This window comes from Anarrhichthys ocellatus, unplaced genomic scaffold (assembly GCF_004355925.1).
Source record: "Anarrhichthys ocellatus isolate YVR2014 unplaced genomic scaffold, GSC_Weel_1.0 scaffold8, whole genome shotgun sequence".
Classification (NCBI taxonomy): domain Eukaryota; kingdom Metazoa; phylum Chordata; class Actinopteri; order Perciformes; family Anarhichadidae; genus Anarrhichthys; species Anarrhichthys ocellatus.
In genome coordinates, this window is record NW_022280038.1 from 7825180 (window position 1) to 7851899 (window position 26720).

At 41.4% G+C, this 26720-nt stretch overlaps 1 protein-coding gene across 3 annotated transcripts in view; it reads left to right on the plus strand.

Annotated features, from left to right (window-relative positions):
- Nucleotides 1–5487: 5487 nt before the first annotated feature.
- The window catches only part of LOC116384004 (protein kinase C-binding protein NELL1), a 233874-nt gene continuing 212641 nt past the window's right edge, over nucleotides 5488–26720 (plus strand). The window contains exons 1-2 of one of the 3 annotated variants that reach the window (XM_031848251.1): nucleotides 5488–5660; nucleotides 6187–6315. In XM_031848251.1, the coding sequence (XP_031704111.1) occupies nucleotides 5612–5660; nucleotides 6187–6315 (178 nt within the window). In that variant the 5' untranslated portion in view covers nucleotides 5488–5611. The remainder of the gene's footprint in view (nucleotides 5661–6186; nucleotides 6316–26720) is intronic. The other 2 variants (XM_031848250.1, XM_031848249.1) reach the window with 2 other exon arrangements.

Sequence of the window (26720 nt, forward strand, 5' to 3'; positions counted from 1 at the left end):
CCTTCATGCTCATCCGTTGCGCAGAGGATTGTAGGTCAGAATATCTAAGCATGCTGGCTTGCATACTGCATAATGCGACCGGATTCAGTTGGACATCCAGGTATTTTGGCACACTGTATTTGATATATTATGTATTGGGGCATACCAAATATATTTCTGGCAACATATTTGTTATGGTAGTATTGGTATTGGAACACACAGTATGATCCGGCTTAAGCCCGGATCATACTTAATCACACTTAATTTATGTAATTTGCCTTGCAGCCAACAATTTCCTAGTAACAGAGCTTTTTAAAAAACTCTTCAATGGATGTTGTTTTTGGCTGGCATTGAGCACCCCCCAAGGGTATCTGGAGCTTTTGTTTACTGGGTTGGCGTGCCCTTCCTCTGTTCATGTGGTTTACCCCAGCTTCTACGATTTTGACTATGCAACTTTGTCCTGGTATGCAATTATCTGATGTACAATAGAAAAAAACCAGTGAGAAGATCTCTTCCTGTACCATGCACCGTGTCACCTCCAGCCCTTTCTATAATCACTTATTTTATTCCTCAGTATAGCTGATAAAGCAGGGCAGGTGTCATTAACATATTTTGTATAAAACTGTGATATTGTTAAGGGGTCAAGGTGAATATTAAGTAACCGGACGCGCCAGATGGTTTGTTACACACAACCATCTGACAAGCCGTCATTGAAAACTGTTAGGAAAAGGGCCGGCACTTTCAAAAAAATACTTGGCAGGTGATTGGATGAACCATCTGTCAATCAAAATGATTGCCGAAGCCAGTCGAGGGATGAGCAAAAACACCTTTTCCATCGATTCTATGCTCTTCTTTCCATGAAGAAATATGCACCAGCTCTGATATAAAAGATGCTTTTGCAGCATCTACGCTCACCTAATGATGAGACGCCATTGTTGTTTTGAATCGTCACGTCACACACACACTTAAACCATATCCGTAGCTGCCAGTCGCTCTTCACAGGATGCTGATTGGTTAGGACACTGATGGTCTGGACACAAACGCATTACTTACAGCCTGACGAGATGGATCTTGGTGTGATCTCGTGCTCCTGTGAATTTTTTGAGAGTCTGGGGATTTTCTCCCTGGGCAAATTTAGTTTGCAGTTTACTTTATTATTTGTGTGCTACTTTTTTTCTTTTAAAGCTACTACATAAGTGCTTTTGATTATAACGTGTAGCTTTTTAAGCTTTTATGTTACAGGATCTTTGGCCTGTTTCTGCAGAGAACGCTCTGCAGAGAACTCTGTGTTCTGAGACAGAATTGCATTCTTACATTTTTTTATTTCTGTGTGTTCTCAAAGTACATTATTCTTTGCACTACACCTGTGCAGGGCTTGAATTGATATATATAATACTTTTTGAACATGATTGAATTGGAAAAAAAGTAATTATTTTGCTGAAGATTTGGTTTTACGTATAGCTATCAGGAGATACGAACTGAAACCGAATTGAAGGTAGATTTATACTTATAGGTATGTATCACTTTGAAGCTGCATGGTGGTGCCTTGATTTCTAAAGATATCAGAGCATATAAGGGACTATTGGTGTGAATGATGGAAGCATCAAAACATTTCAGCTCAATAGGGACATTTCTGCTTTTACTTTTCTCATTCATAACTTTAATATTTTCAGAAATATTTCACATATCATGGCAAAAAACCCCAAAAACTTTTAAATGAATGGAAGAAATGTTCAGAATTGAGGCCAGGTTTGGTCAAATTATTTACAATTGATATTCAGGTTTGGTCTGTTTGACCTGTGTGTGAATGTGTGATTTCAGCTGTTCGTCATACGCTCGCTGCTCGGGTCGGTCCAGACTTAAAAAACAATACGTCTTTCAGGTTTTGGTCGGACTCTCTTGGAAACTGGTCGGGTTGGCCCTATTTTAAGTTGTGTCACATCGATTCCAGTGAGCCAACATGCACAATAAAAGGGTCCAAATGGAACAGATCCACAATTAATGTTATTAATTAGACATGTGTTTACCCTGCAATATGTCAAAATGCTTGCTGTGAAAAGAGTCTATTACACCAGTTGTAGTTGCCTTTCATTGGCTACCTATCCATGTCAGACCAGACTTTAACTTTTAAATGTCCCTTCCTACCTGCCTGAGCTCCTTAAACTTTAAACCTAAACCCTATACCACTTTCACAAACCACATAGAGTAAATGTAATACAAATAAAGTCCCTAACAGCCACAGTATCTCAACAGGAAACTAGAAATGTACCTTGTTTTCACTGTAAAAGTGCTTAGACCTCACCTGACATTTAACTTCTTTCATTGGTTACTCTATATTTTGCATCCTTCATCCCTTTTCCACTTTTCCAACTATCCATACTGCTTCAGTTGCTTTTTCATACATTTTCAACTCTTATCTACTTATTCATGCTTTGTTCGAACATCGACATATTCCACATCACATATTATTGCTATTATTCAACTTTTAAAGCCAACAACGTAGAGTATAGCGTCAGCTTTTCAATGCATCACAATTTCTTCAGAAATCGTCTCTTCTAGTTACTGGTACTACCACTATAATAACACACATGTTAATGTCAGGCTGATGTGTCAGGTAAATGCTAAACAAGGTAGGAATGAACATAAAGAGGTGCATTATGTAAAATAGAAGCACTGTTGAATGTCATTTATCTCATCTGTGACTGAGTCCTATATCTCGCCTACTGTGGGTTTAATTTGACTCTTGTTCTGCTCCGAGAAACCCTAAACTTTGGCGTCCATCTCCGCCAGGCAGCTAAGACCCATAGCAGATGAGCTTTCTGAGTGCTGTTTCCGAGGTCACTTCTGTTTGTGCCCAAATGGATGTCTCGCTTGCCTGTTTCCCGATAAAGGGTCTGCTGTTTGTACCACTTCTGCTGACCTCACGGTGTGCGAATGCGGGACGATGGCGGGCATTGTAATATGTTGACAACCGCAAATTGAAAACAGCTGGGCCACACTGCAATCCTGCAATCTGGAGAATGGGACTAAATTATAGAGCAAATCCGGCTGACATTCACGTTGCTGCCAGTTCATGCTCTCTCTGTCGCTCTCTGCGTCACTGTTTGTTCTCTTTGCACAGCCCTGATGCAGAAAGCATGCGAATGTCCAATCAGTGAATAGGTAGTCTAGTCCAGTTCTAGACGTTTGTGGAGCCTAAAGATCAGATAGATGTGACCCTGTCAGCAGGACAACAACAAAGTCAGAGACTTAATGTAGCAACATCACGCTTCTTCCAGTAGTTCCTGGCCGAAGGCCACAAGTGCTGTGCATTTTAGCGATAAGAATATCAATACTTTAAATTAAAGGGGAATTATCATGAAAAACTCACTTGTTTAGTGCTTGTGCACATACATTTGGGTATCTACAGTGCCTACCAACTCACAATTTCTTTTTTGGCTCCCTTTCCTCTTTCACATGCAGGCTCGTTAGAATATACCGCCCTCCATCTGAGTCTCTCCACCCGCTGCTTGAGAACAACATTTGCAATGAAGAATTTTTCTCTCAAGCTTCAGAGGCTGAATGCAGGTATATTGAGACCGACTGTATGAAAAAAAAATGATGTGTTTTTTGAGCATGTTCTTGTGGAAACCCAAACTACAAATATGAAGCTGAGTTTGAGTATGATATGTCCCCTTTAAGGTTAATTCAAATATGTATTCATTTCACTTGGCTGGCTGTGGCTAGGAGACTTTGCACACAGCATATCTGCTGTGCTTAGTAGATAACTCCACCAATGATCTGGAAGAGACAGAGAATGCAGATGAACTAGACAACTGGATTTTGAGACGCTTAATTGTTTCCTTTTTACTTGTTAAAAGCCCAAAAGCCAGGAATTCTGTTGCCTTGCCGCTTTAACGGTTCTGGATCAGTGGTTACAGAATGCTGCTGTTGTCTACAGTCTAATTTTAGAGCGAGGAACAGTGACCAGCATCCCAACGCAGACATAACACCATCCCCGGTGTGGAACACACTTGTAAAGGCGGAGCAGGCGGTGCACGCTGTGTAACTGCCATAATCACGGAGCACGCGCTGCTGTTTTCTCCCCCTCACCAGTTTGTGTTGTTGATGCAGGTAACCCAGACAACCTGACAATGTACACAAATTAGAGGCAGGCAGGAGATGGCTGTGATTAATGGTTCTCAATAAGGACGGGGACCCAGAGGAGAGAGGGCTGGAGCATCGTGCTTATAAATCCCAGGGATTCTCTGAGGCAAGGAGGAGGTGGGAGGAAGGGAGGTCGATTTAGGGGGAGACACCCCAGGTGAATAGGGGGGGGGGGGGGGGGGGGGGGGGTTAGGAGGGAACAAATAAATATCACCAGGGAACTTCCTCAGTTGATTACTTACATGAAGACAATTACGTTTTGTAATTATCTTGAAAATGTCTCTTTATGCAAATGAGGCATTGTCATATTGTGTGCTAAGTTGCTTAAATTTCATCTTGTTGACATATTAGAGTCAATGGTTTTTACAGAGGGTATTTTTTCTTCATGTTTTAGGAGTTCAATGTTGCATAAATCTGGCTATAAATGATATATTAACAAATTCCTCAAACCTTTAGAATATAGACAATTATGAAACTGAAAGTTTGGGTATATTTAAGTGCTACTCAAGTGGAGATTTCTGGCTCAGAATATCAGAAGAACCAAATTTTGTGAAAACAGCCTTTTAAGACATTTTGCAATATTCAAAATGTAAAAGAAATGTTAAAGTACTAGACATCACCATGCAATTTGCCTATTTAATTACTTATATTAAGAAACTTATTTTTTTCTCTGAAATTGTATCGTTAAATATGAACACAAGGCATTATCTACAGACTCAAATAGACAAAGTAGTAAAATAAACACCTAAATGTGTGTAGGATGTTTTCTTTCCAGTAGTCTGAAATAAAACATATGGAAGCAAAATAGCTCCATATCTCAAAAGAGACCAGTGCATGTCTTTGCCTGTAGAGTTGAGCTGCGAGAAGCAAAGAGGAGATGCAGGACTCGTTTTTGTTGTTGTCCGTGCTATTATACACATTCTTAACACATATATATCCTTCAGGCTATGCAGATAATATAATCGGTTCTCCTTTGTCAGCTGCTGTGTTGTTAATAATCCCGTGGGACTGAGAATTCTTTGAATAATCTCTACTGTGACAAGTGAGAGCAGTCTACCTATCCATTACAGATAATTCCCATATCCTCCACCCACCAAGTTTCCTCTGAAAAGCCTTTTTCTCACCTCCGAAATTGAAAGTTTCTGTGGTCTGAGCGAGAGGGGGAACTTCACAGATTGATGGTTGAGGATATTCTCAAATGTTCGGTCTGCACTTCAGTTTAAAATACGTCGCTGATGAACGCGGATGCGTCCCACTTTTGACGCCCCGCGGGGACTGATTGGACGCATTCAAACGCTGTAAACGGGTCTGTTTGTGCACCGAGGGAACCCCCCTGCTCGTGTGATGTGGACCGTTCCTCCTTTCCTCCACATGCAGGCGAGGTGAGAGCGGTGCGCACAGCGCCAGACGGACCAGAGCGGGTGATAGTGTGGATACGCAGCAGAGCGCACGGCTGAGGACTCTGTACAGCGCAACTCCAACACAAATGGATATTTACGTGGCTTTGTTATACCTCTTCTTTTTTACAAAACCAGGTAAGAACACGCCGCGTGCCCCTCTTTTTGTATTATTATTTATATTATTTCTTTTTATTCATCGCAATGAGGACTTCTGCTGCGAGTGACGCGCGCTTCTTCGCGTCTTTTACCGCTTCCTCAGTTTGCACCTTGCGCGCGAGCGAGTCCGATTTGTTTTGGTAGTGTCTTCGGACTGCGGCGTATTGTTTTGTTTCCAATCACCTGCAGTTTGTTGAGTTGATATTTTAGAACAACCTGCATGCCGATAAGGTAAAAGAGATGTCACCTTTTTGTTTGTTTTACCTTGACGCGTGCGCACGTTGCACCTACAGCCCATGGAGAACACAGGTGTCGGCTGCGGACAGATACGATGCATATCAGTGGGCAGCATTAGCACAACTCTGCGTGTAGCCTAAATGAAAACAGCCACAGTCATTTTAAGCAGTGACCCTGTCTGTTTGTAAAATGATTTAGAACCCGCTTTAATCCTCTCTGCAGGCTGTTAACACCTCTCATCCTCATAACCTTGACTTCTCTCCCGCAGCTCTGGCTTTCGGATCCGATCCAGACTACCAGATTGATATCATCAATGAACTTGACCTGGCAAATGCCACCTATGGAATTACCCAAGTGGCGGGGCTCCACAACAGCACCAAAGCCTTCCTGTTTCGAGGTAACGCACGCACGCACGCTTCACAATCTCCTTTCCTCGTTAGTCGGCCTGCTCAAGTTCTGAAAACGTCTTTGTCTCCACTGTGTCACGGCTTCCTCGCACGCACGCCCTTTGTTTCGTTTGTTAGTTAGTGCGGGCAAAGCCACGCAGCGCCACACCTTTTGGTGTCACAGTGTTAGCCGGGATGCTGACGGGGACCACTCCGGGGAGCCTCCTCTCATAATTAACTCCACATTTAATTTGTCCCAGGCAGCAGATGCTCGGGCTCTTTCTGGACACACTCGAGCGCTCATGTCTGTGAAGGAATTCCACAGCACTGTTTCCAGTGTTGTTTGATCCCAACAACTGGTGGTTAATGGACGTCAGGTGCGAGGAACCTGAAGGGCACGCAGCGGTTTAGTCCCACAAAGAAAAACAACATCACTATCGTATAATAAATGATGAAAGTCAAAGCCATAAGTCCCAATGGTTGATGTTGAGGGTGAGGTGCGTTCAAAGTGTCAGAAGACAACTTTGCTTTGCTCACTGGCTTCTCTGCACTCTCTGAGAAGGACGCACAGTATTCGGAGGAGCCGCTTTAAGCAGAGGAGGAATTGTTCGGGAGTTGAAGAAGAAAGAGGGAAGAGTGGGACACAGTGAGGGACGACGGAGTGACTGACTGCTCGAGAGGAACACTCACATTGTTTTCGTGATTAGTTGCTTGCTGTGTGCTTCTGTGTGTTTTTGTTTCCCGCTTGGCTGCAGCTACAGAAAAAAAAAAGAAAAACCTGCAATGGAGATTTTATTATCATATTTGAAACTTTTTCTATTTAGGTGATTCTTGTCATTTTTGATAGCTCAATTCTCAAAGGCATGTGTGTATGATTCATATTAAATTGGAGAGCTATCATGGTCAGGTCTCATCCTGGCTGTTCCAACCTGGACGGAAATGCAACGTTGGAGAGAAACACTGAGTCTTTCTTACTTTTCTGGCATGAAAATATTCAAATTCAAAAGATACTGGCACAAACACCAGCAGCTTGAATCCCAAATAAGCAGCACTGGGTGTTGAATACCGGCAGGGTGATAGTGTGTGTGTGTGTGTGTGTGTGTGTGTGGAGATGTGGTTTATTTTCTTGAGTGCTTGGCTCGATGCGCCACTGGCTCTGTGTGAATGAAGTCGAGGTGGTTTGGCCGACTCTGTCGAGGTGAAGCTGTCCAAGATTCAGTGCTGGAGGCCATGAGGCATACACAACCTCACTTTGTACTTGATATACACACACACACACACACACACACACACACACACACACACACACGCCTACTCCAAGCTGCTGTCCCTGTGGTTTCAGGGCTCCCAGGGTCAAGGTGCAGCACCCAGATAGAGTGGGAAACAGGGATCTAATCCAGTAGGGAAAGTGGACCTGTGGGTGTTGGACGAGGATGCTTGTGTTGGACCTATTTAACACTCTGCCCACCCTTGCGCTGCATTCATGGCCCTGTGACCCAGATGGCTCCACAGAGCAACTGCAGCCGAAGTTGCAGCAATCACCCCGTTCTTTTACAAAGCGGAACAGTCGATGTTCTCGGTTCCAACACACAGTCCGTGATTACCGGTCTAGTAGAAGCTGTGCTCGATTGGGTCAGTGCTTATTCAAGAGGATTTGTGTGTGCTGTGCGCAATCATGTTGTGCACTGAGCTCGATACCATATTTCATCTGTGTTGATTGCAGAAATTGTGGTGGAACATATTGTAATGCTGATCAAATGGCTCGGAAAAAAAAGGGCAAAGTGGTGTTCTAATTAGTGTCAACAGCACTGAGAGAGAAAGAGAGACGGCTCTGGCAGTGTCTTTGGCTGGAGGCTAGGACCAGTCTCTCCAGTCTCCCAGTGATTCACAAACAGATGGTTTGTTTTAGGAAATAGATTTCTCCTCTTGAGTTTCCAACAGAGTAATGCACCACTGCCAATTAATGAAAGGCAGACGAGTGCAGCCTCCCCGAATGCGTCCTTATCTGGACGTGTGATCCAACCTCTGCATTGAAAAGAAAGAGATAAATACTATAATCCCTACACTGTGATAGCGGGGTAACAAAGCTCTGCTAGTAGATAAGATAGTTGTTATTGTAGCGTGATTTATTTTCATGATAGCTTTACGTTGTGGGAACTTCTGGGATGTACTGAATGAAGTTTAGTTTGTCAAGAAGGGGGCTGACCTAGTTTTTCATCCTACATTGGAACCCAGATTGTCAACCTCATTAATCAGACACCCTCTCTGTCCCAATGGTGGTTTCGATTTCAAATGATTTCATTGTTGATTATCAGTTTGTATTTTGCTATCCCACTGTGGGTACATTTGGGTCTGTTGATCTTTTTGTTTGGTCCAGAGTGAAACATCTTCAAACAACTTCAAACAGATGCTGGCAAATTGACTCGTACTTGGCTTCCCTCATCAGACTGCTAGAATGATGCTCAGTTCTCGGAAATACGACATTTAAAAAAAATACCTGAACAACCATTGGATGGATTAGCATGAAACATTCTTGGTTCCCAGAGAACAGACCCTCTGGCTGCTGCCGTTCAGCTTCAAACATTCCGCCTAAGAGCCTATGTACATTACAAGGTGAGGTTGAGCTACAGGCCCACTTGGGTCCCAATATCTCAGACCCGAGACGGGACCTCATTCGGGCCGTGTCTGAATTATATTCAGTCCAACTGGATCAGGAAGGGCGCCCTTGTATTGGTTTGGGGTGTTTGTGTCATTTTAACACTTTGCTACCAAGTTGATGCAACATTTCTGAAAATGTGACTGTACTTGTCAGGGCTCTAGACTAACGGCGCCCCCGTCGTCCCGGGGGACCGTAGAACGTTTTCCTTATAAATCCTACATTGTGAACAGCAAAACCCTGTTGAAATTGGCTGGAGGAAAGCTAGCTGATGTTAACTGTCAGCAGCTGGTGAGCAGCACAGTCCTGATTGGCTAAATAACGGAGCTAATCTTTGGGTTGAATCTTATCTAATTATCCTCTGGTCTGTTTGAGCACAATCTGACTGTCCTTGGCGTCCTTTGCACCGTGTAGTTGAGTAGGTTTTTCATGCGTCTGTTTCAGACCAAGCTCTAGTTGGATTTGTGAAAGTTGAACTTTGAGCAACCGAGTCTGACAAATGTAGAGCTGAGCTAGACCAGCTGAGTCCGTGATGTCCTAAAATGACCACCATGCTGAGGATAAATCCTTTCATTTAGGGAACAACATGACCTTTCTCTTAATGCCAGACTCAGGACAAATTTTACCGTCTTTTTTACACCACAGTATAAAGATAAAGATCTTCATTTTTCATCCATCCAGCAATCTAATTTTACAGTTTTTCAGGAAGTTAAACCCTTTAGTTTGAGGGCACTTTTTGTCCCAGACAGCAATTTCAGCAAGAATCTGGAGAGCAAACATGGCTGAAAATACATTTTAAAAATGATTTAAATACTAATCTACTATATTTGTACTGTATGATATTGCACTGACGTGGCTATGAAGGAGTTTGAAGATCTGGGTAGTCTTTATTGTGTTTTAAGGTAATGAATCATAAGCTGAATGAAATCTTGTTTGGCTCATCGTCACATGACCAAAGTCAAAATATGATAATCTATTTTCAAGTAATATTCCCTCATTTGTTTCTTATCTTCTTGTCATGTGAGATTGCTTCTTCAAATATATTTACAATAATAGCCATAAAGTGCCCGAAGTGTATTCCAATAGTTTATTTCCTGGTGATTTAAATTCTCTGAAGACTGTTACAATTAACAGATTGACAAACATCTCTGGTCAGTATAGATCCCTCTGCTCTTCATTGACTCTCTTACTCAAAATCATTAATGTTAAACAGTTACGTATAAGGGGCTAAGAGGACGAGAGGGAAGAGACTAAGAGAGAGAATACTACTTTATGATTTTATATAAAACAGCATCTCACTGCAGTAAATCTAGTCTGTGTACTTAGTTTCTACTTCAATTCAATTGCAATGTTATTGTATTCATTTTTGAGCGAAATCCGCTGAAGTGTCGCTAGTTTAATGGAGGTAATGATACCAACACAAAATGCTGACATTGTCGAAACAAAATCAGCATTCAGAGCAGCTGGGCTGAAGAATGTCAAAGATGGAAGGTTCTTCAGTTCATCCAACACTTACTGTATGTCCAGAGCAAAACCACCCGATAGCTGTTATTCAGCCATGAAACATTATCAGGATATTCAATGTAGTTTAGATGATGCTCCTGATCTTTGCTTTAACACACAAAATATCTACATCTAATATGTAGATTTGCCATAACATATTGGGTTACATTTAAATTACATTACATTTACTGTACATTACACACATTTCTGTTATTTGTTTCTTTTGTATTATTTTATTAATTTGATTGCCCTAATTGTTAAAATAAGAATGAAGGCCAATGAGCAACTGTCAAATGGTTAGAATTTTCTAAATAAATGAAAAATAGTTGAGTGAAAACGTACCGAACCGTGACTCTAAAACGCTTGTTGTGTAGCTTTACAGCTCTATAGGCTTTATTATGTCAAAAAACATCATATTAGCTGATTTATTGCTCTCAAGCATTGATATTAGCCTGGCTTTAATCTACTGGGCACATTCATGCTTCCCAGGAGCTGAACCCTTTCCATTTTGGACACACCTCAAGCTTTTATCTAACACCACCATCAGGACAAAATATCAACTCTGATACTCCAGATATCTTATAATGCAGGGGTTTTCAAAGTCTGACAGTGCCACCACCACCCCAGACTAAAAAGAGACAACTGTCACTTTTATTCCTGTATTTTGTTTATTTTCTAACGTTCTGTACCATCCATTTTAAAAAGCACTGGTCACCAAACACATACTCATGCACACACACACCCAAACCCTTTCAGCCAAAAGTGACACCGTGACTACCACAGACACTAAGGTGCATAACAGGATGCTGCATCCGTCTGACAACCAGCAAATGTTAGCTAACGTCTGACAAATCCATACCTGTCAACCTAATGGAAACGAGGAGAAGTGCCAGTTGTGGCCACCTCCCCCCTGTTTGAAACTGTTTTCTTAAGACCTTTAAGAAAAACTTTTCAGCCTCCAGAGGCATGTGAAGTTTAATTTGCACTTGAAACAGGAGAACCCGCAGGATAGGTTTGGCGAGGTGTTCGCATGGCAACAGCGATATGCTCAGCGTTTGCTCCAGCGTGTTACAGGCTTCGGCTTGACTTTAAAAGGTTGTCCGTGACACCTTTTGCCTTGAAGCTGCCACGGTTGTATCTTATGGTATGGTGGATTACCAGCTAAGTGCAACTATGCCATCCCAACATACTTTCCCTCTGCACATACATTGGCAATGGAAGTACAGGCGAGTGCAATAGCTTGTCAAGGTATGCGAGGGCATTAACCACCAAACCTTAACAAATCTACATTCTAGATTTGTGAGCCATCAGTGAGTGGAAGAACACATTAGCAAGAGGCCAGATATTTAATGGCCAGATATGTATATGTATTTAGTGGAGACACCTAACGTATAAGAATACACCAGCATGAAACTACAAGGTTACAACTCACTAAATGCCTTACAAATACATTTTCTTTGTTCATGTACAGATTTACCCTGACAGACTCAGAATCTTGACTTTATGGGCACTAAAAATATTAGCATTTTATATTTCAGTGTTAATCAAGACATTTAATAGCTTGCATTTATTGTGATTATCTCATTGTGATTATCTTAGGGGTCTGACGGGCAAAAAAAACAAAACTACTTGCTGTTGGCTGGAGATCTTATATGTTCTCTCAAAGGTTAATGTCATATTATTATTATTATTCTATTTAAAAGAAAAAGTAGCAAGAAAACATGAGACGAAAGCATAACATTTTACAGTTTGGCCTGCCTGTCATTATGTGTGGTCGGTGAGATTATGTGTCTTAGCTTTTAATCATCAATTTAATATCAATATACAGTATATGTTATGTAGGGTCAACTAATATATTTTTTATGAACAGCATGCACATTCCAGAAGCTGATTCATGTTTCTCTATGACGGGATTCATGAGTAATGTAATGACCGACGACACACTACCGTCCAACAGCAAAGTCAAATGGCTAGCTAGAAGCGAAACAATGTTTCTGTTGGTAGTGAAGTTGTGGCTGCTAGTGTAGAACGCATCCTATTTCATATCCTAGCGCTACCAACATGTCATTAGCTGCAATTAGTCGTAACAGAGCCCAATTCCAATCTATGATAGGTTATAAAGCCACCGGAGTGATAGTGAACGCAATTACAGCGTGTCTATGATAGCATCAAAACAAAGACAATGGCTGCAGGCAGGACAAAGCAGGGCTAATTATATCAGGCTTCTGATGGAGATAGGAAGGTGCTGAAGGCTCATTCTTGCGCCTTCCTCGAACAGTTTGAGGCAGCGATAAATAGACAGAGTTTAATTGCTCCACGCTGAGGTTAGTATGCCACTTTCCAGTCATGCCAGCCGAGGATTTTGGAAATGAGCGTGTCGTATTGCAGATGACATTTCTCTGTGTGTGATAATGAGCCCGACGTTAGAGGGGGCTTTTGAGTGCATGATAACGCACGATTGCATCTACTTTCCAGATGGTCAATTCTAAACTTGCAACTTTTGTGAGAGCAAAAAACAGCACAATTTGGTGCTGACAAACTTATAATGTAATATATCGGAAGAATAAAAAGGAGCCAGCAATCCAGCCTGCTACTGTGCAGTGAACTCTGTAGGGAGCTGCAATATGTGGTGTTGTTTTTAACGCTGTAACTATTTACTATGAATGTGTATGCGTTTGTGTGCTGCACACCAGGGCGAGCTGGATGACTCAGACTTACGAGGTCAACAACCACGCTTTACAATGATTAGAGTTAATCTTAGAAACTGCATCCATTAACAGATCTTTAAGATGTGGAAGGATATGTGCTCGATCTCATAAAAAACAAAAAAAATCTGAAATAATACACTTTATTTACCTTTCATATAGGTCAGGATATGCTATATCGTTAGAAAGAGCAACTAAAAAATATTGAAAAGATAAAGCAGACAATTTAAACTATTTAAAAAGAAATGAAAAATGTAAAGATTCCACAGCCACACCAGTAAAGAATCCTGTGAAAGCCACTGCTGGCAAGGTAACATTACTAGGGCAGACATGGAGGAGAGTGAAGTAAATACAGAGCAGGGGAGCGATCCCAACCAACTCAAGCTGAGGAAGAACTCTGGTTATATGATGAAGAAGCAGGGATGCACCAATACTGCTGTTTTACTTATATGTGAGTACTTACCAATACCGAGTACCAATATACAGTAGGTACTTCATAATACCATTTCACTTCTGACAATAACTTTGAAATCCTTTTCTATTTTCATCGGATGCTTCTCACGTTTTGTCGATACAAAGCGAGCATAGTTCTTTGCAGTAGGGATGTTAATAATTAGCTGTGCATCAGTTTAAACAGTTAAAATAAATACTACAAAGAAAATAACAGCGGCTTGTCACGTAAAGGAGAATAGCGGGTCCACCTCAACGTCTGGGTAAAACAAAAACAAATATGTCATCTGATGATTTTGGATAACGCCCACCACAACCAAGAGTGTTTAAAAAAACTCAACGGATGGTAAAAGAGGGGGAGGATTCCACAGTTTGGATCAGAAACTGCAGATGGCAGCTTCACTGTAGTTCTTCAATGCCAGAAATAGATCCTTTGCTGTAAATCCCTGCTATTGATCGTGTTCCCGGGAGGCCGTGATACTCCGGACCAATTATATGGATTTTAAGTCTCGGTGTGCCAGGTGAGATGTTGTTGTCATCCAACTGAGGGCACTTTTGTCTGGACATTGTTTCTCTACGTTGCCGTTAATGTGACAGCAGGGGGGGGGGGGGGATGGAGACACGTCTGTCCCTTTTAAAAGATATCGCCCTCATGTGCGATGAATAATTCAGATGGAATAATTCCGCTGAGGTTCCTGTGAGGTGGGACCAGTGTCTCGCCTCCTCCAGCAGTAGGACAGCCAGGAAGCTCATACATAAAAGATGAAAGGTTTGATAGCCTCCGTTGGATTCAGCGGCAGGGACTGTGCTCAGTAGACTTTAGAGTCGTAGCCTGGTTTAGCTCGCGGCTTGTGAACTGCCCACAGCCTCTCGGGCCTGCCTGCATGGGGCTCTGTGACATATGCAACCCAACTCCACGCTGCAGTCAGAAGGGGAGGTATAAATAGCAACAAAATGGATGCAGGAGAGAATGAGACTTCAGTGAAACCTCTCTGTTTCTAGCCAATCCACTTTAAACCACAAGCAAATTGTGTTTGGGTCACATTGTGCCGTTGCCCTATTTCTGTTCAATCAAGATTTCGAAAAATGTGTCACCACCTATTTCTCCCTCTTAAACCACCTACTGTTTAATTCCTCTGCAGCATCTGCAATTGTGAGCTAAATTTGGCTCTTTAATTTGCCATTTTCCTTTTTCCATTTTGTTTGCATGCAGCTCAGTCTCATTTCCACCGTGAGGGAACAGACAGATCCGTTCGAGTGGAGCCAAACCTTCTGCCTGCCCAATCGCCTGACACAAACATGATAACATTTCACTGGAGCACATCAAAGATTGGCATATTTTGACTTTCTAAAACAGGAGTAACATGCGCAGCGCTGATACGCTCAGAGGAAAGGAAACCTGCAGTGAGACGTGGATTTATCGGCCTGTGTTGTTAACCTCCTACCCTCCTTGGATACCCCCGAGGGTAAATCTGCAACACTAAAAAGACATAAAGGCCAAACATTTTGTTTGGAGGCGGTTGTCTTTTGATTAGCTGTCAAGAAACTCTATCTGTGAAGGGTCCAATATAACTGGCCATCAAGTCAATCATGAACTCCATCGGCAGAGTCGATGGATTAAATCCCTGTTGGTACCAAAGTGGGCCACTGAGTGTTCATACCGACTCTTATACAGTGGCTCTTGGTTGACAAGAAATCTGTTAGCGGAAGATTTGATGGAGGAGAGAAAACTGGTGGTGAAATGGAACTCATATATAAAAGATGCAACAAAAAGTATTAAGCGTTACGAGGTACAAAGCTAAACAGTTAATGTGTTTCTAGCAAAAATGGAACAGAAATTAAACAATGTTTCGCAGCTGATTTACACGTTGTATTCCTTTAACATACAGCGAGCGAGCTGCCTGTTTTGATGGATTGAACCTGTTTGTTCATCAGGTCATCGTTGCAGCTGGGCAGCTTTTAAGGCTCATTTGATAAGCGGTCAACGTGTCGTTAGCGAGTGGTATTGGGTGTGGTTTTATCAGAGAAGTTTTTTTGCATGGACGAATACATACACACACACCCACCGATGGTTCCCTGAGACAATCGCACCGTGAATTTTAAATATCATTGCAATTCTGTCATTCGGTCTTTCGGACTTACAATTATGTATCACCGTCACCACCATGATGGGAAGTTATTTAGCCGTTATTTGTCAGCCACTAAAGAGAGACAGGACTTCTCGGAGGACAGCAGTTTATTTCTGCGCCGTTATTTGAACAATTGCCGTTATTGGGTATGTGTTTAAACTATTAGGCTACCAGGGCACCCCTAATATATTGTATGGTGTTATGCGAGAACTGCCTAATCCTATCTTCCAGGTCCTCATGACAGGAGAGGCACACAGGCAGACCGTGGAGCCAGCAACAGTGTTTTTTTTTTTCTTTTACTAATCAGTCACATGTTGATTGAGTGTTTACATGTATAATGTACAAGCCAATTAGCATTAAATTATTAGATTAAAATGATGGTAAAATAGCCCGGTAGCTGGCATCTGGCGAGGTATCGGATCCGAGCTTCGACTACACACTCCCTGATTGTTGGGAGATGACAGAGACGAAAACATCCACCATTACAGATAATTAGGAGCTCTTCTTTTCAGTGTATTCAAGGACAGTAATTATTGCAATCAGTCTGGCCCTGCCTCAATTCAGCCTTTAAAACTTAAGGGAATCGGTTTTCCCCGTCTGCAATTAGAGACCATTATTATTACCATTCTTCATCGTTAAAAACGCTTCTGTTGAAAAGGCATCAATAAAGTAAACTCTTTAAGCGAGAGAAGTGGTGGGAAACCTGTTGCATCTACCTCTGGCTTTTATGTGAAAGTAGTTCGTTTGCTGAGAAGTAGTGAGATTTGCCTCTTACTCAACACTTGGTTTAAGTGTTTCTTTTTCTATAATTGACTACTTTCCTGTATGATTGGTGCAAATAGGACTGACAAAGCAGTGTTCATTTTGGCAGCTATTCTTGATTTAGTCTTAGCCTTTAGACAAAAATGCGTATTTGTTTTATTAATCACATTTAAGTCATTTTATCCTCCGCAGTCTTCGTCTAGTTTTAGTCAACGACGACTCAAAAGAGTTTTAGTCGATGAAAAGTTATAACAATTTGGTCAACATTTAGTCATTTTGTTCAATCAAAATGTTTTCTTTCTTAATATTGCTATTTTTTTAAATCTATTACAATGTCCTTTATTAGTCATCAGAGTATACATTTCAATGAATCTATTCCAGCCCAAACCATCATTTTGTCATTTCAGTCAAATGTATTTCACATAATATTTGATCTTATCATTATCTAATGAAAACCACAGGTTGAATGATTAGGAATGCAGCTTTGCTATTCCGAGTCCCATTATGAGAGCCAGCTTAGAAGAACATGCTTGTTATTGGTATGTATTATTTTCTTGTCATTAATAGAAGTGGCCTCGGTTCATTTGCATTCACCCTGGTTTAGCTGATCTTTAACTGTGCTGGTAATTGGAATTATGCATGTTCACATTATTTTGAGGGTTTTGTTTTTGGTAAGTGTTTTGGAGGGCAGATTGGTAACACAGCAGCTGGTTACCGTCTGTTTTCTGCTGTTCAGAAAGTGCTGGCTGCACTTAGGGCCCCCTCAATTTTTCTTTTCAACTGTGAGCGATTGCAGGAATTGAATGATTTCAGAGTCGCCGATGTAGAGGTTCAATACACACTTATTTTAGCTTTCGTAAGGTGGTTTTTTTTTCCCCCTTACAACATTAAGTGTTCTACAATAGCCCAACAAAAGAGGCAGCTGAAATCACTTGTGCACTGATCCACACCGCTGCGGTTACCACTGTGCTCTGTGCGGCGTAATGGAAAATCCCAAATGCTCCCGAATTATCCAGACTTCAAATTTGAACAATAATCTACAAGGTAGCTAGCTGTGCAATCACCAGTTTGCATTGGCAGCAGAGGGGAGTTAGAGTTATGGTGTTTTGACTTTTATTTATATTAGAGGTTGAAAGGAGATAAACCTGTGGGGCTAACATTAGCAGAGTACGGTAGCACATTTGTAACTATCGTTAGCACTTCTATGCAACCCAGGCTACTAAAGGCTACTGAATGTATACACATGCTGCTTTTGTTTGTTAATGATCGTAGCAGTAAATAATGACCTACACGGATTTAAAGAAACAGTGTCAATCCTTAATTTCATTGTCTTCTAGCTGAAGGGGTGGTTCACTTTTAAATTGTGATCTGTAGGCTTCAGCTTCTATCTTTATCTTTTTTTCTGCTGAATCAGTTTGACATACTGGATAAATCCATCCTGGATAAAACACATTGTAGACCCTTCTGTCTGCTTCTCTCTGAAAACACATCTGATAATATTTATTTAGTGAGTGCAGTTACTGGCAGTGTGGTAACACTGAGAGCTTGACGGAGTAGCAGCAGGGGGCGGGTTTTGCCAGGGGTCAATTAGAATGATAATTGGAAAGATTATATTTGAGCTAGAGACAGTCAGTGGAATGGGAAACAGATCAAATAAACTAATACTGCCTTTTGATTGTCATAATAAGGCAAGCTTTAGCACAAGTCCAAATTTGCCAGGAAAGCACAATTTCTTAAAAGGTGAGAGGCAGCATTCAGTAGTTTAGTAAATCCAGCAAAAGTAAAAGCAGGATTTTCTGACTTACTTACTCACTGTTGGATACAAGTTACTATTCAATTGGATTGGGACACTTTTGCGGTTCTTTTGTGTCTGTGGGTCAGTTGTAGATTGTGTGAGAGAAATCCTAAAAGAGCTTATTGCAGTTTGGATAAACCACCATAATAAAACCTGGTAATGAAAAAAAACATCACTTCTTAAGCTCACGAATTAAATCAACACTTCAAATCTTGTTTGTTTAATCAGTACAAAAACCTAAATGTGAAAACAACAAATAGTGGTTTACACACAGGTTCCTGTAAAACAGAGACATGTCACTTTTACACGTCGGTTGTTGTGTACGGACTAAACCAACAAGATGTAATGTGTTAATTAGTGAGTTTCTCCTGAGTGTAGCCTCACATTAAAAAGGACAAACATGAGCGTGGGATCACAAGAAAGTAATGTCACTACTCAGTGACGTGTTTGAATGTACACTTTCTCTCTAAATACCTATACATCAGTGAGTGATGTCCTAGATTTCCTGGAATAGCGTTTGAGGGCTTGAAGCCATTACTGTCAACTGATTGTATGTAAAGGGAACAAATGTGACGGAAATCAAAGAGACCGAGTTCCTAGTCAACAAGGACGTACTGTACACCCCCTTCTTTTAACTCAAGACTTGATTTTGTGGAGTGTTTCCCACTGTTTCGCTCTCACAAAGGGTTTCTCCCTGCATGGTTGTTGAACATCAATGCAAAGTGTCTCTCTAATTCTGAAGGGCTGACACCACAACCTGACATCGGTAGTTGATGTGTTACATTGCTGACATTTTTCCTGCAATTAAAGTCCATTGTAGTTTTCGCTGGAAACATCTTGGTGTAAGTGCATCAGCTGTAGCTCTTTATCAGACAGTAGTGGGGCGTTTAAGTATGGATTTCAGCTTTAAATGAGGTTGGAAAAAAGGTTTTGTCTGGAATCAACTGGAAGGTCGATCAAACGTTAGTTAAGAACTATTTCAGCCCTGAAGACTGCAGAGTTGTTGTATGTTCAGGATAATTGGGCTAAAATGCTGATGAGAGGCGTGTTATAGACAACATGTGAGTTAAATATGAGTGTCACAGCAAAGGGTCTGAATACTTGTGACCATGTGATATTTCAGTTTTTCTTTTTTAATAAATTTGCAAAAATTTCTACATTTCTGTTTTTTTCTGTCAAGATGGGGTGCTGAGTGTACATTAATGAGAAATAAAATGAACTTTTTTGATTTTAGCAAATGGCTGCAATGAAACAAAGAGTGAAAAATTTAAAGGGGTCTGAATACTTTCCGTACCCACTGTATCAGCGGCCCTTCATACACTCTGAGATATCAGAGACGACACAATCTGTTCTAACTTATTGATACCACGACCCATGTTACCGCTCTGAGAAAGGCAGGGCACATTTTCTCTATTGGCGGGGCAGCTCGTACATTCAGCTGCTGGGGAACTGCGATGAAACATTTAAAGCACATACACAATGTGTTTTCATCTAACCTTAACTAGGCCTGTAGAAGCAGTGCAATAGGCCGGCAATGTTGACTCGTATCCACACAGGTGTGGACTGGAGATCAACTAGGATAATGACAGAAGCTTTGAAGAACTATCAGAATAATTAATTCGGTTCCAAATAGATTTTTAGTTTTATAGATAAGTGCTGAATGTTTGAATCTGTCCTTCTGGGGTGTGAAGTCACTACATTGATGGAAGTTCTGTACTTAAAGTGATACTCAACCACAGGATCTGTTCTGATGATCAAACACAACCCCCCTGTAGGCTTGAAAGGGGGCATTAAAGGTCCCATGAAATATGAAATAGTATATCTACTTCCTTAGTCTCAAACAGGTTCCTGTTGAAACAGGATGACAAATGTTAACCAATAGGAATTCAATAATAGAGAGAAGCAGGGTGTGACTTTATCTGTTACCATTATGCCAACCAGTGCAGCATGACTTGAACTGTTTTCCAAGAAGTAAAGCTGTGCTCGGCCTGAAGTCATGACAATGGATTCCAGTTGTGACCAATGTTCATACCAGAGGATATATGGATATGTGTGTGTGTGTATACTTGTACCTTGTACTTCCAATCAGCTTTGGAACTACAAGGCACCTGACATTTTGGAGATCATTATCATTCATTTGAGATATCCACATTCATTTTTGTTTGTGGATTCTTATATTTACCTAAAATGTTGATCATATATTATCTGATACACTGTAGTACTCTAAGTTTGACACATATTTCATGAGCTACTTGGTCCAAATACTGTGCAGACTGCTCCTATCTGTACCTTTAACACACTCACTTGTGTCAGTTTTCTTTCTATACCGTGGATAAGGAAATGTATGCGGTGTGATAACTCGTACAACCCAACTTGAATGTACAGTCAGTACGCCGTCTTTTTGCGAATCACAGGGAGAGAGGAAAGATAACAAACACATTAGCATATCAGTGTACTTTTCCAACCTGAACTTGACTTCCCTCACTGGTGCAACCAAATAATTATTCACACTCACAGACTCTAATTTTCACTTGGATATGCAGCGACATGCTCGCGCTTTAAGTTATTGTAAAGGAGCACAGCGCTGCAGCACTAGTAGGCTGAGGTGACCAAAATGCAGCCAAGTACAGTCTAGAAACAGATTTGAGGGGCTTCATGTCTGTTTCATAAAAATATGAAACTGACACTGATCCATTTTTATGAAACAGACACTGATCCATAAAAATATGGATCAGTTCTTAGGATCGATACTAATCCTTTAAAATAGGGTTGCAACGGATCATAAACGGGCATAAGCACAATGGAAAAAGGGGAGCAAAAATAACTTTTAGAGATCCACCAATCTCTCTTTGTGCCGATCATTGATGACCCATATTGGTAGATACGGATTGTTTTTGTTGTTTTGATGATGTTGTTAATGTTACAATTTACCTTTGCCCAATAGTCATTTTTACTGAATAGAGCCTGAACGCATCATAATGTAATGGGGAATAAAAAGCATAAATGCCGATCTCCTGATTGCATATTTTTGCTGAATATTGATAGTCAAATTTTATCTACGATGGTTGATCTAGGGATTAATTCACTGTTCGTGCAGAACCGCGAGGGGGAATCTGTACGGATCACGACCGACAACGGTCTGTTACACCACTGATTTAAAAAATGCCTGGAATCGGCCCTTATATAGATCATAAGGACGGATACTGATCCACTGAAACTTAAAACTTTTAATGTTTTTTTCTGTGGTTCCACAAAGCATTTTTCTACCTCTCAGTCTGCAGTCAGGCCAGTTTGTGGCCACTGAAAAGTCTACACTAAGCAGGTTTACTTCATTTGAGCAGCTGCTGTCAACCAATAAGCTTCCAGTGTTGTGACTGCAGTCTGTTGATTTTGGGTTTCTGGCTACTGTGCTAAGCAGTTTTGCGTCCAAGTGCCATTTTCTTGGAAGACCACTTTCAGGACAAATGCTGAACAAACCTGAATGTCCTGCAGGTCAGGCTGATTGGATGTAAGTTATGATGTTCTGGGTGACTGAATATTAATATGGACGTGCACTTGTATGTCTTAGATATGTCAGTATAATATCAGTAATATATCGGTTACCTTTGATGTCCTCAGTCCACTAAGAAGAATTCTAAGTTAACAAGAAGGAAAATTAGTTTTCCTCCTCAATCAATAAAATTCATTCATTTTCATTCAAAGTATTCTCTTTGAACTAAACGCTATTCATTTGCAAAACATCAAGAACAGGGCTCTCATTTTGGAACACAGCATATTTTAAATCATGAAAACTGAGTCAAACTGTAGATTTAATTTTGCTTATTATAAATATGTTTTCCAGCATTTCCGATGTACTGTACGGAAACTTGGTCTGACAAGGGAGCTGTGATAAAAGTTTCAAGCTTAGGCCTGATTTCTGTGACTTGAATGGAATGTGGATGGATGATACGTTTTGGCACACAAACTGTAATCGTAAGTCAAAATGTAGTACTTGGAAAGATCTGGACGTCTGGTTGGATTTAGATGAAATCTTGAAAGATGGTGCATTTGTTGCTGAGTGCTTTCAGTTTGTCTGCAGCATTTGTGGAGGACAAAGTGTTTGCTTTGTACTTGTTTAGTGGTGTGTGAAAGAAGGTCTGAGGCTCTATCAGCCGCTCAGAACCAACGTCATTTGGTTGTTCATAACAGCATGGATACTGCACTGTATAGTGTTTAAATCTCCAGCACTTGGAAGAAGCAAACAGAAAGAACAAAAAAAAACTTTCAAGTAAAGGATTAAAGGACGCTGGATTTAAAAATAATAAATCGGAGCATTGACTGCAACACGAGGCGAGACGTCATTTTGTTTTAGTCAGGGCTCGAGGAGGTAGAGGCAGAGCAAGACACAGTTAGAGATGCTGCTGCTCTTCCTGACTGAAAGCTTTTCATGTCTTCCAGTTGTGTCTCTGACGCAAGACAGAGAGCTGAAAAGTGAGAGGGGCTTTGATGGAGACAGAGGAAGGCTTATTCAATCTTCTCGCTAAATTAATTTGGCTTGTTGTTTGCTTCAAAGGCAGCCAAGAAGTATGAATATGTAAGAAAGGTATGTGCTCATTTTAGAAGTTAACCTATAATTTACAAACATTTGTGGTGGACCGTGTTTGTGTGAGTCTTGTGAAAGCAGACATTCTTCATATTCTTGTTAACCAATGTGTACTGAGTCTTAAAAAAAAGACCAGTTAAGCATAGTAGTTTGCAGTGTCACCTGTGTGGTGTTGGCATGTTCTGTGTCAACAGGAGATATCTCTGAGAGCTTTGGTTTCCTTCTACCCTGAAAGGCATCGTAGGCCTTAATCACTACTGAACATCTCATCTCATGGTGAAATACCATTCGGTGTTAACAGGAATGTTTTGATGCGATCTCAAAGATCCGTTTCAAGGCCGATCAAGGTGTCGGTGTTGGCTACTAAGGTATATAGAGCCCGATCCCATCCTTTGTTTTAAGTCAGCTGTCACACACGTTTTGTTTTTTTTCTCAGGAGGCTTTCATGCCCCCAATGCAGCCGACGTCAAATCTCGGCCGCCTCTCCTCCTCAGCGAAAAACACCACCCGACACAAACGACAGCAAAATGCAAGATCACACTGTGTATTTATGTTATTTATCTAATTTATGTGCACTTGTTTCGTTTCAGCTCAGTGTGACATAGAGATGCTTACAAGCCTTTTTTTCTTTTGCATGTCGAAGTCAAGACTCAAGTCTTTGGTCACAAGTCCGAATCAAGTCTCAAGTCTCGTTTGGTTGTGATGAACGCTCTGTCATGCCATCCGGTCTGATTAGAACATGGCATGGCTACATTTAAGGGATTCAAAGCATGTCCTGTTTCCTCACTCTTCTATCTATAAGCATACAGGACCAGCATTGATTAGTTGTTTGATACAGCACCTTAAACAGGCTATTTGCGATGCTATATGAAAAAACAGGCAATGGAAAATGTTCGGTTGTTTTCAATAACTGTTAGAGTAAAGCCGTGTCGGATAATTGAACTGGGACTCCTACTAATGACATCATATGATCTACTTTAGCTTTACGTCCCTCTTGCCTCTCAAACCCAGAGATGCTTTCAAGCCTTTTTGCTTTTGCAAGTCCAAGTCAAGTCTCAAGTCATAGAGGTGCAAGTCCGGGTCAAGTTTGAAGTCAGTGTGTGTGCGACTTGAGTCCAAGACCCCATCTATGCAGTGAGAGAGTATCGTGTGTTTCGCTGCCATCAGTGGTGCATTGTGTTGGACCGCGGGCAGAGCCAGGCGAGCAAAAAGCCACTAAGAGTAATTTATTAATGGAACCCAAGCAACAGATATACAGACGACAAAAATACACACTTGATGTACAGACGATCAAAATACACACTTGCAGGTATTCAGCTGTCGAGGTATTCAACTGTTAGGCATGTACATTGGATTGATTTTGATACCTTGAATGTACAGAGGTGTGCGCTGTGCAGCTGTATTATCTAGAAAATCAAAGTATTGCATCGGGACTCGGTGTCTGCAGATAGTCAGTATTAAATGACTTGGATGGGGGGGGGCAAAAAGCTTGATGAGGACAACCCTTCCTATGAATATGCTGCCATGGACCAAGGCACTGGCCTCAGAACTGGAGTTTCACTCGGACTAAAACACCATTCAGACAGGTTTTATTTCTCTAAGTCATGTCATTTTAAAGCATGTGCAGGTCAGTGGTTTTAATCCTGTTTGGAGAGCGTATGTGTGTGATTTTCCTCCACCTGCTCCAGCATTAATTACACTCTGAAATACCTAGACGTTTCCGCTGCATTTGGTCTGTTGCTGCATTTCCTCTTGGTTTCATCAGCTCGGCGTGTCCTTGGAGTTCTGTGGGTCAATGGGAAAAGGCAGAAAAAGCTTTTGCTAATCTGATGGATGCTAGTGCGTAAACACCCCAACATGTATTTAATTCTATCAACTCACAGGCAACAGTCATCTTCTTACTGTAGCTCTGCATTGCGGCCACTTATGGGTATTGCAACATATATGCGTCTTCAGTCCATAGATATCTGTTCAAAGCCCAAAGGTTGTCATTTTGCGTCACGGTGACCAACTCACGCAACTGGTCATGCTTTTGGCGTTTGTAGCATAGCGTAAATACACGTTGCTTCCATTGCGAAGAATTCAGAAATGATGCAGTTAGTGCGACAGCCCTAATTCACACATTTTAAGTCACAAAGTTAAAAAGAAACAAGAACAACAGTTGGAAAACAACTATGCAAAATGAATTCAAACTGAGAATGCAGCAAATTCTGCAGCAGCTGACTGAATGATCGTCTGTTGATCAGCTAATAAAAAATCAACTTATGTTTTCACTACCCCTACAGAATATTAAACGTGCCTGAATGGAGCCTAATAAAGTATTACAACATAACTTTACTATGAGCAGGATATATAGTACCTGCCAGCCTCATACCGGCGGTTTATTAACACTAAAGCTTTAACTTTACAGTGCCGGATGACTTAGGGCTGCTAATGTATCATGGTGACAGAAACCTCCAGAGGAATGAAACCCCCACCGCCTCACTCTCGCACACACAAGAGGGAGGAAGGCCACAGAGATTTTTCAAGCTCGTGTTACGCTCAGCTCGAATCTCCACGCTTGAGAGAGGATAGCGTTTGTGATGACGACGGGGGAAACATCTGGAGTGCCATTTGTTTTAATAATTCATCGTTTCTGACTTCATAATGAACCCCAACACAGTCGGAGTCACTAAACTCGGTATCTCCCTCCCCTAACGCGGTCCCGTGTGAATAATCTCTCGCTGACACATGTTGAGAGTACACATAGAGATATTGTTCCACACGCAGAAGCTGGTTTGCATTTCCAGTGATGAGTTGCCTCCCTTCTACTTCGCCTCTGTGGGAATTGATGCCGCATTTGCTCAGATAAGAGACTGAGGGAACTGTTTGTGTTGTTTGTTTCTTTCCCCTATTTGGAGAAGTGTTGTGTTTGTTCACCAGCAGGGCTGTAATGTTTTCAGATACGGACATGGCTGCTCATAGGGCTGCACGATAAGTAATACGCTACTAGATTTAAAAAGAAAGGTTTAGGATATAGTTTCACAGTGTTGAATGATTGTGCATGCTGCAAATTGGACCCTATAGATTTATTTTCAGAGCAGTAGTTGAATCACAATAGTGTAATGCACCCTACATATCCAGTAAAACGGAGTAATTCCACCTCCTCTGACTCTTGACCTGTTGTCTTCCCAAATCATCCAGCGTTTGTGTCTCTCCACATGTCCAAAAGTCTCCCTCAATGACACTTTTTTTAACAGGCGACATTTCTATTAATCAGTCAGTAGAGGTATTCGTGGTGCATTCCACTCTATGGGGACTTATACCCATAGGGTATCAGGGTAGAGCTGCTGAAACACGTCTTGACTACATCCTGTTTGCTTCACAGTAAAAGCCTTCCCAGCAGCACCTTTGTGCTTCGTGTTTTGTCTTCAGTATTTTTTCCTCACTGTGAAGCAGCTGCATGATCGAAACATTGCTACGGAGGAATGGCATTCATATTCTCGTACCGTGGCCCCTATCGCCAGCGTGTGTTTAATAAAGATAAATGTGCACACACACACATATATGTACCATGTATAGTATGTAATGGTTGCAGGTGTTGGCTGTGGTGCCACTACTTGGCTTTGACAGAGACGTTTTCTGGGAGAGAAGCAAAGCGCCCTTGGGTGACCCTTGGCTGTATTATCTCTCCGTGCGTCTCCTCCCTGTATGTCCTGTCCTGATCGTATCTCCTGGCTCTGCTCTGCATGCTGCCCACGCTGCACCACTTGTTTGCTCCACCGCCATCGTTTTTTTTCTTCTACACCTCTCTCTCTCTCTCTCTCTCTCTCTCTCTCTCTCTCTCTCTCTCTC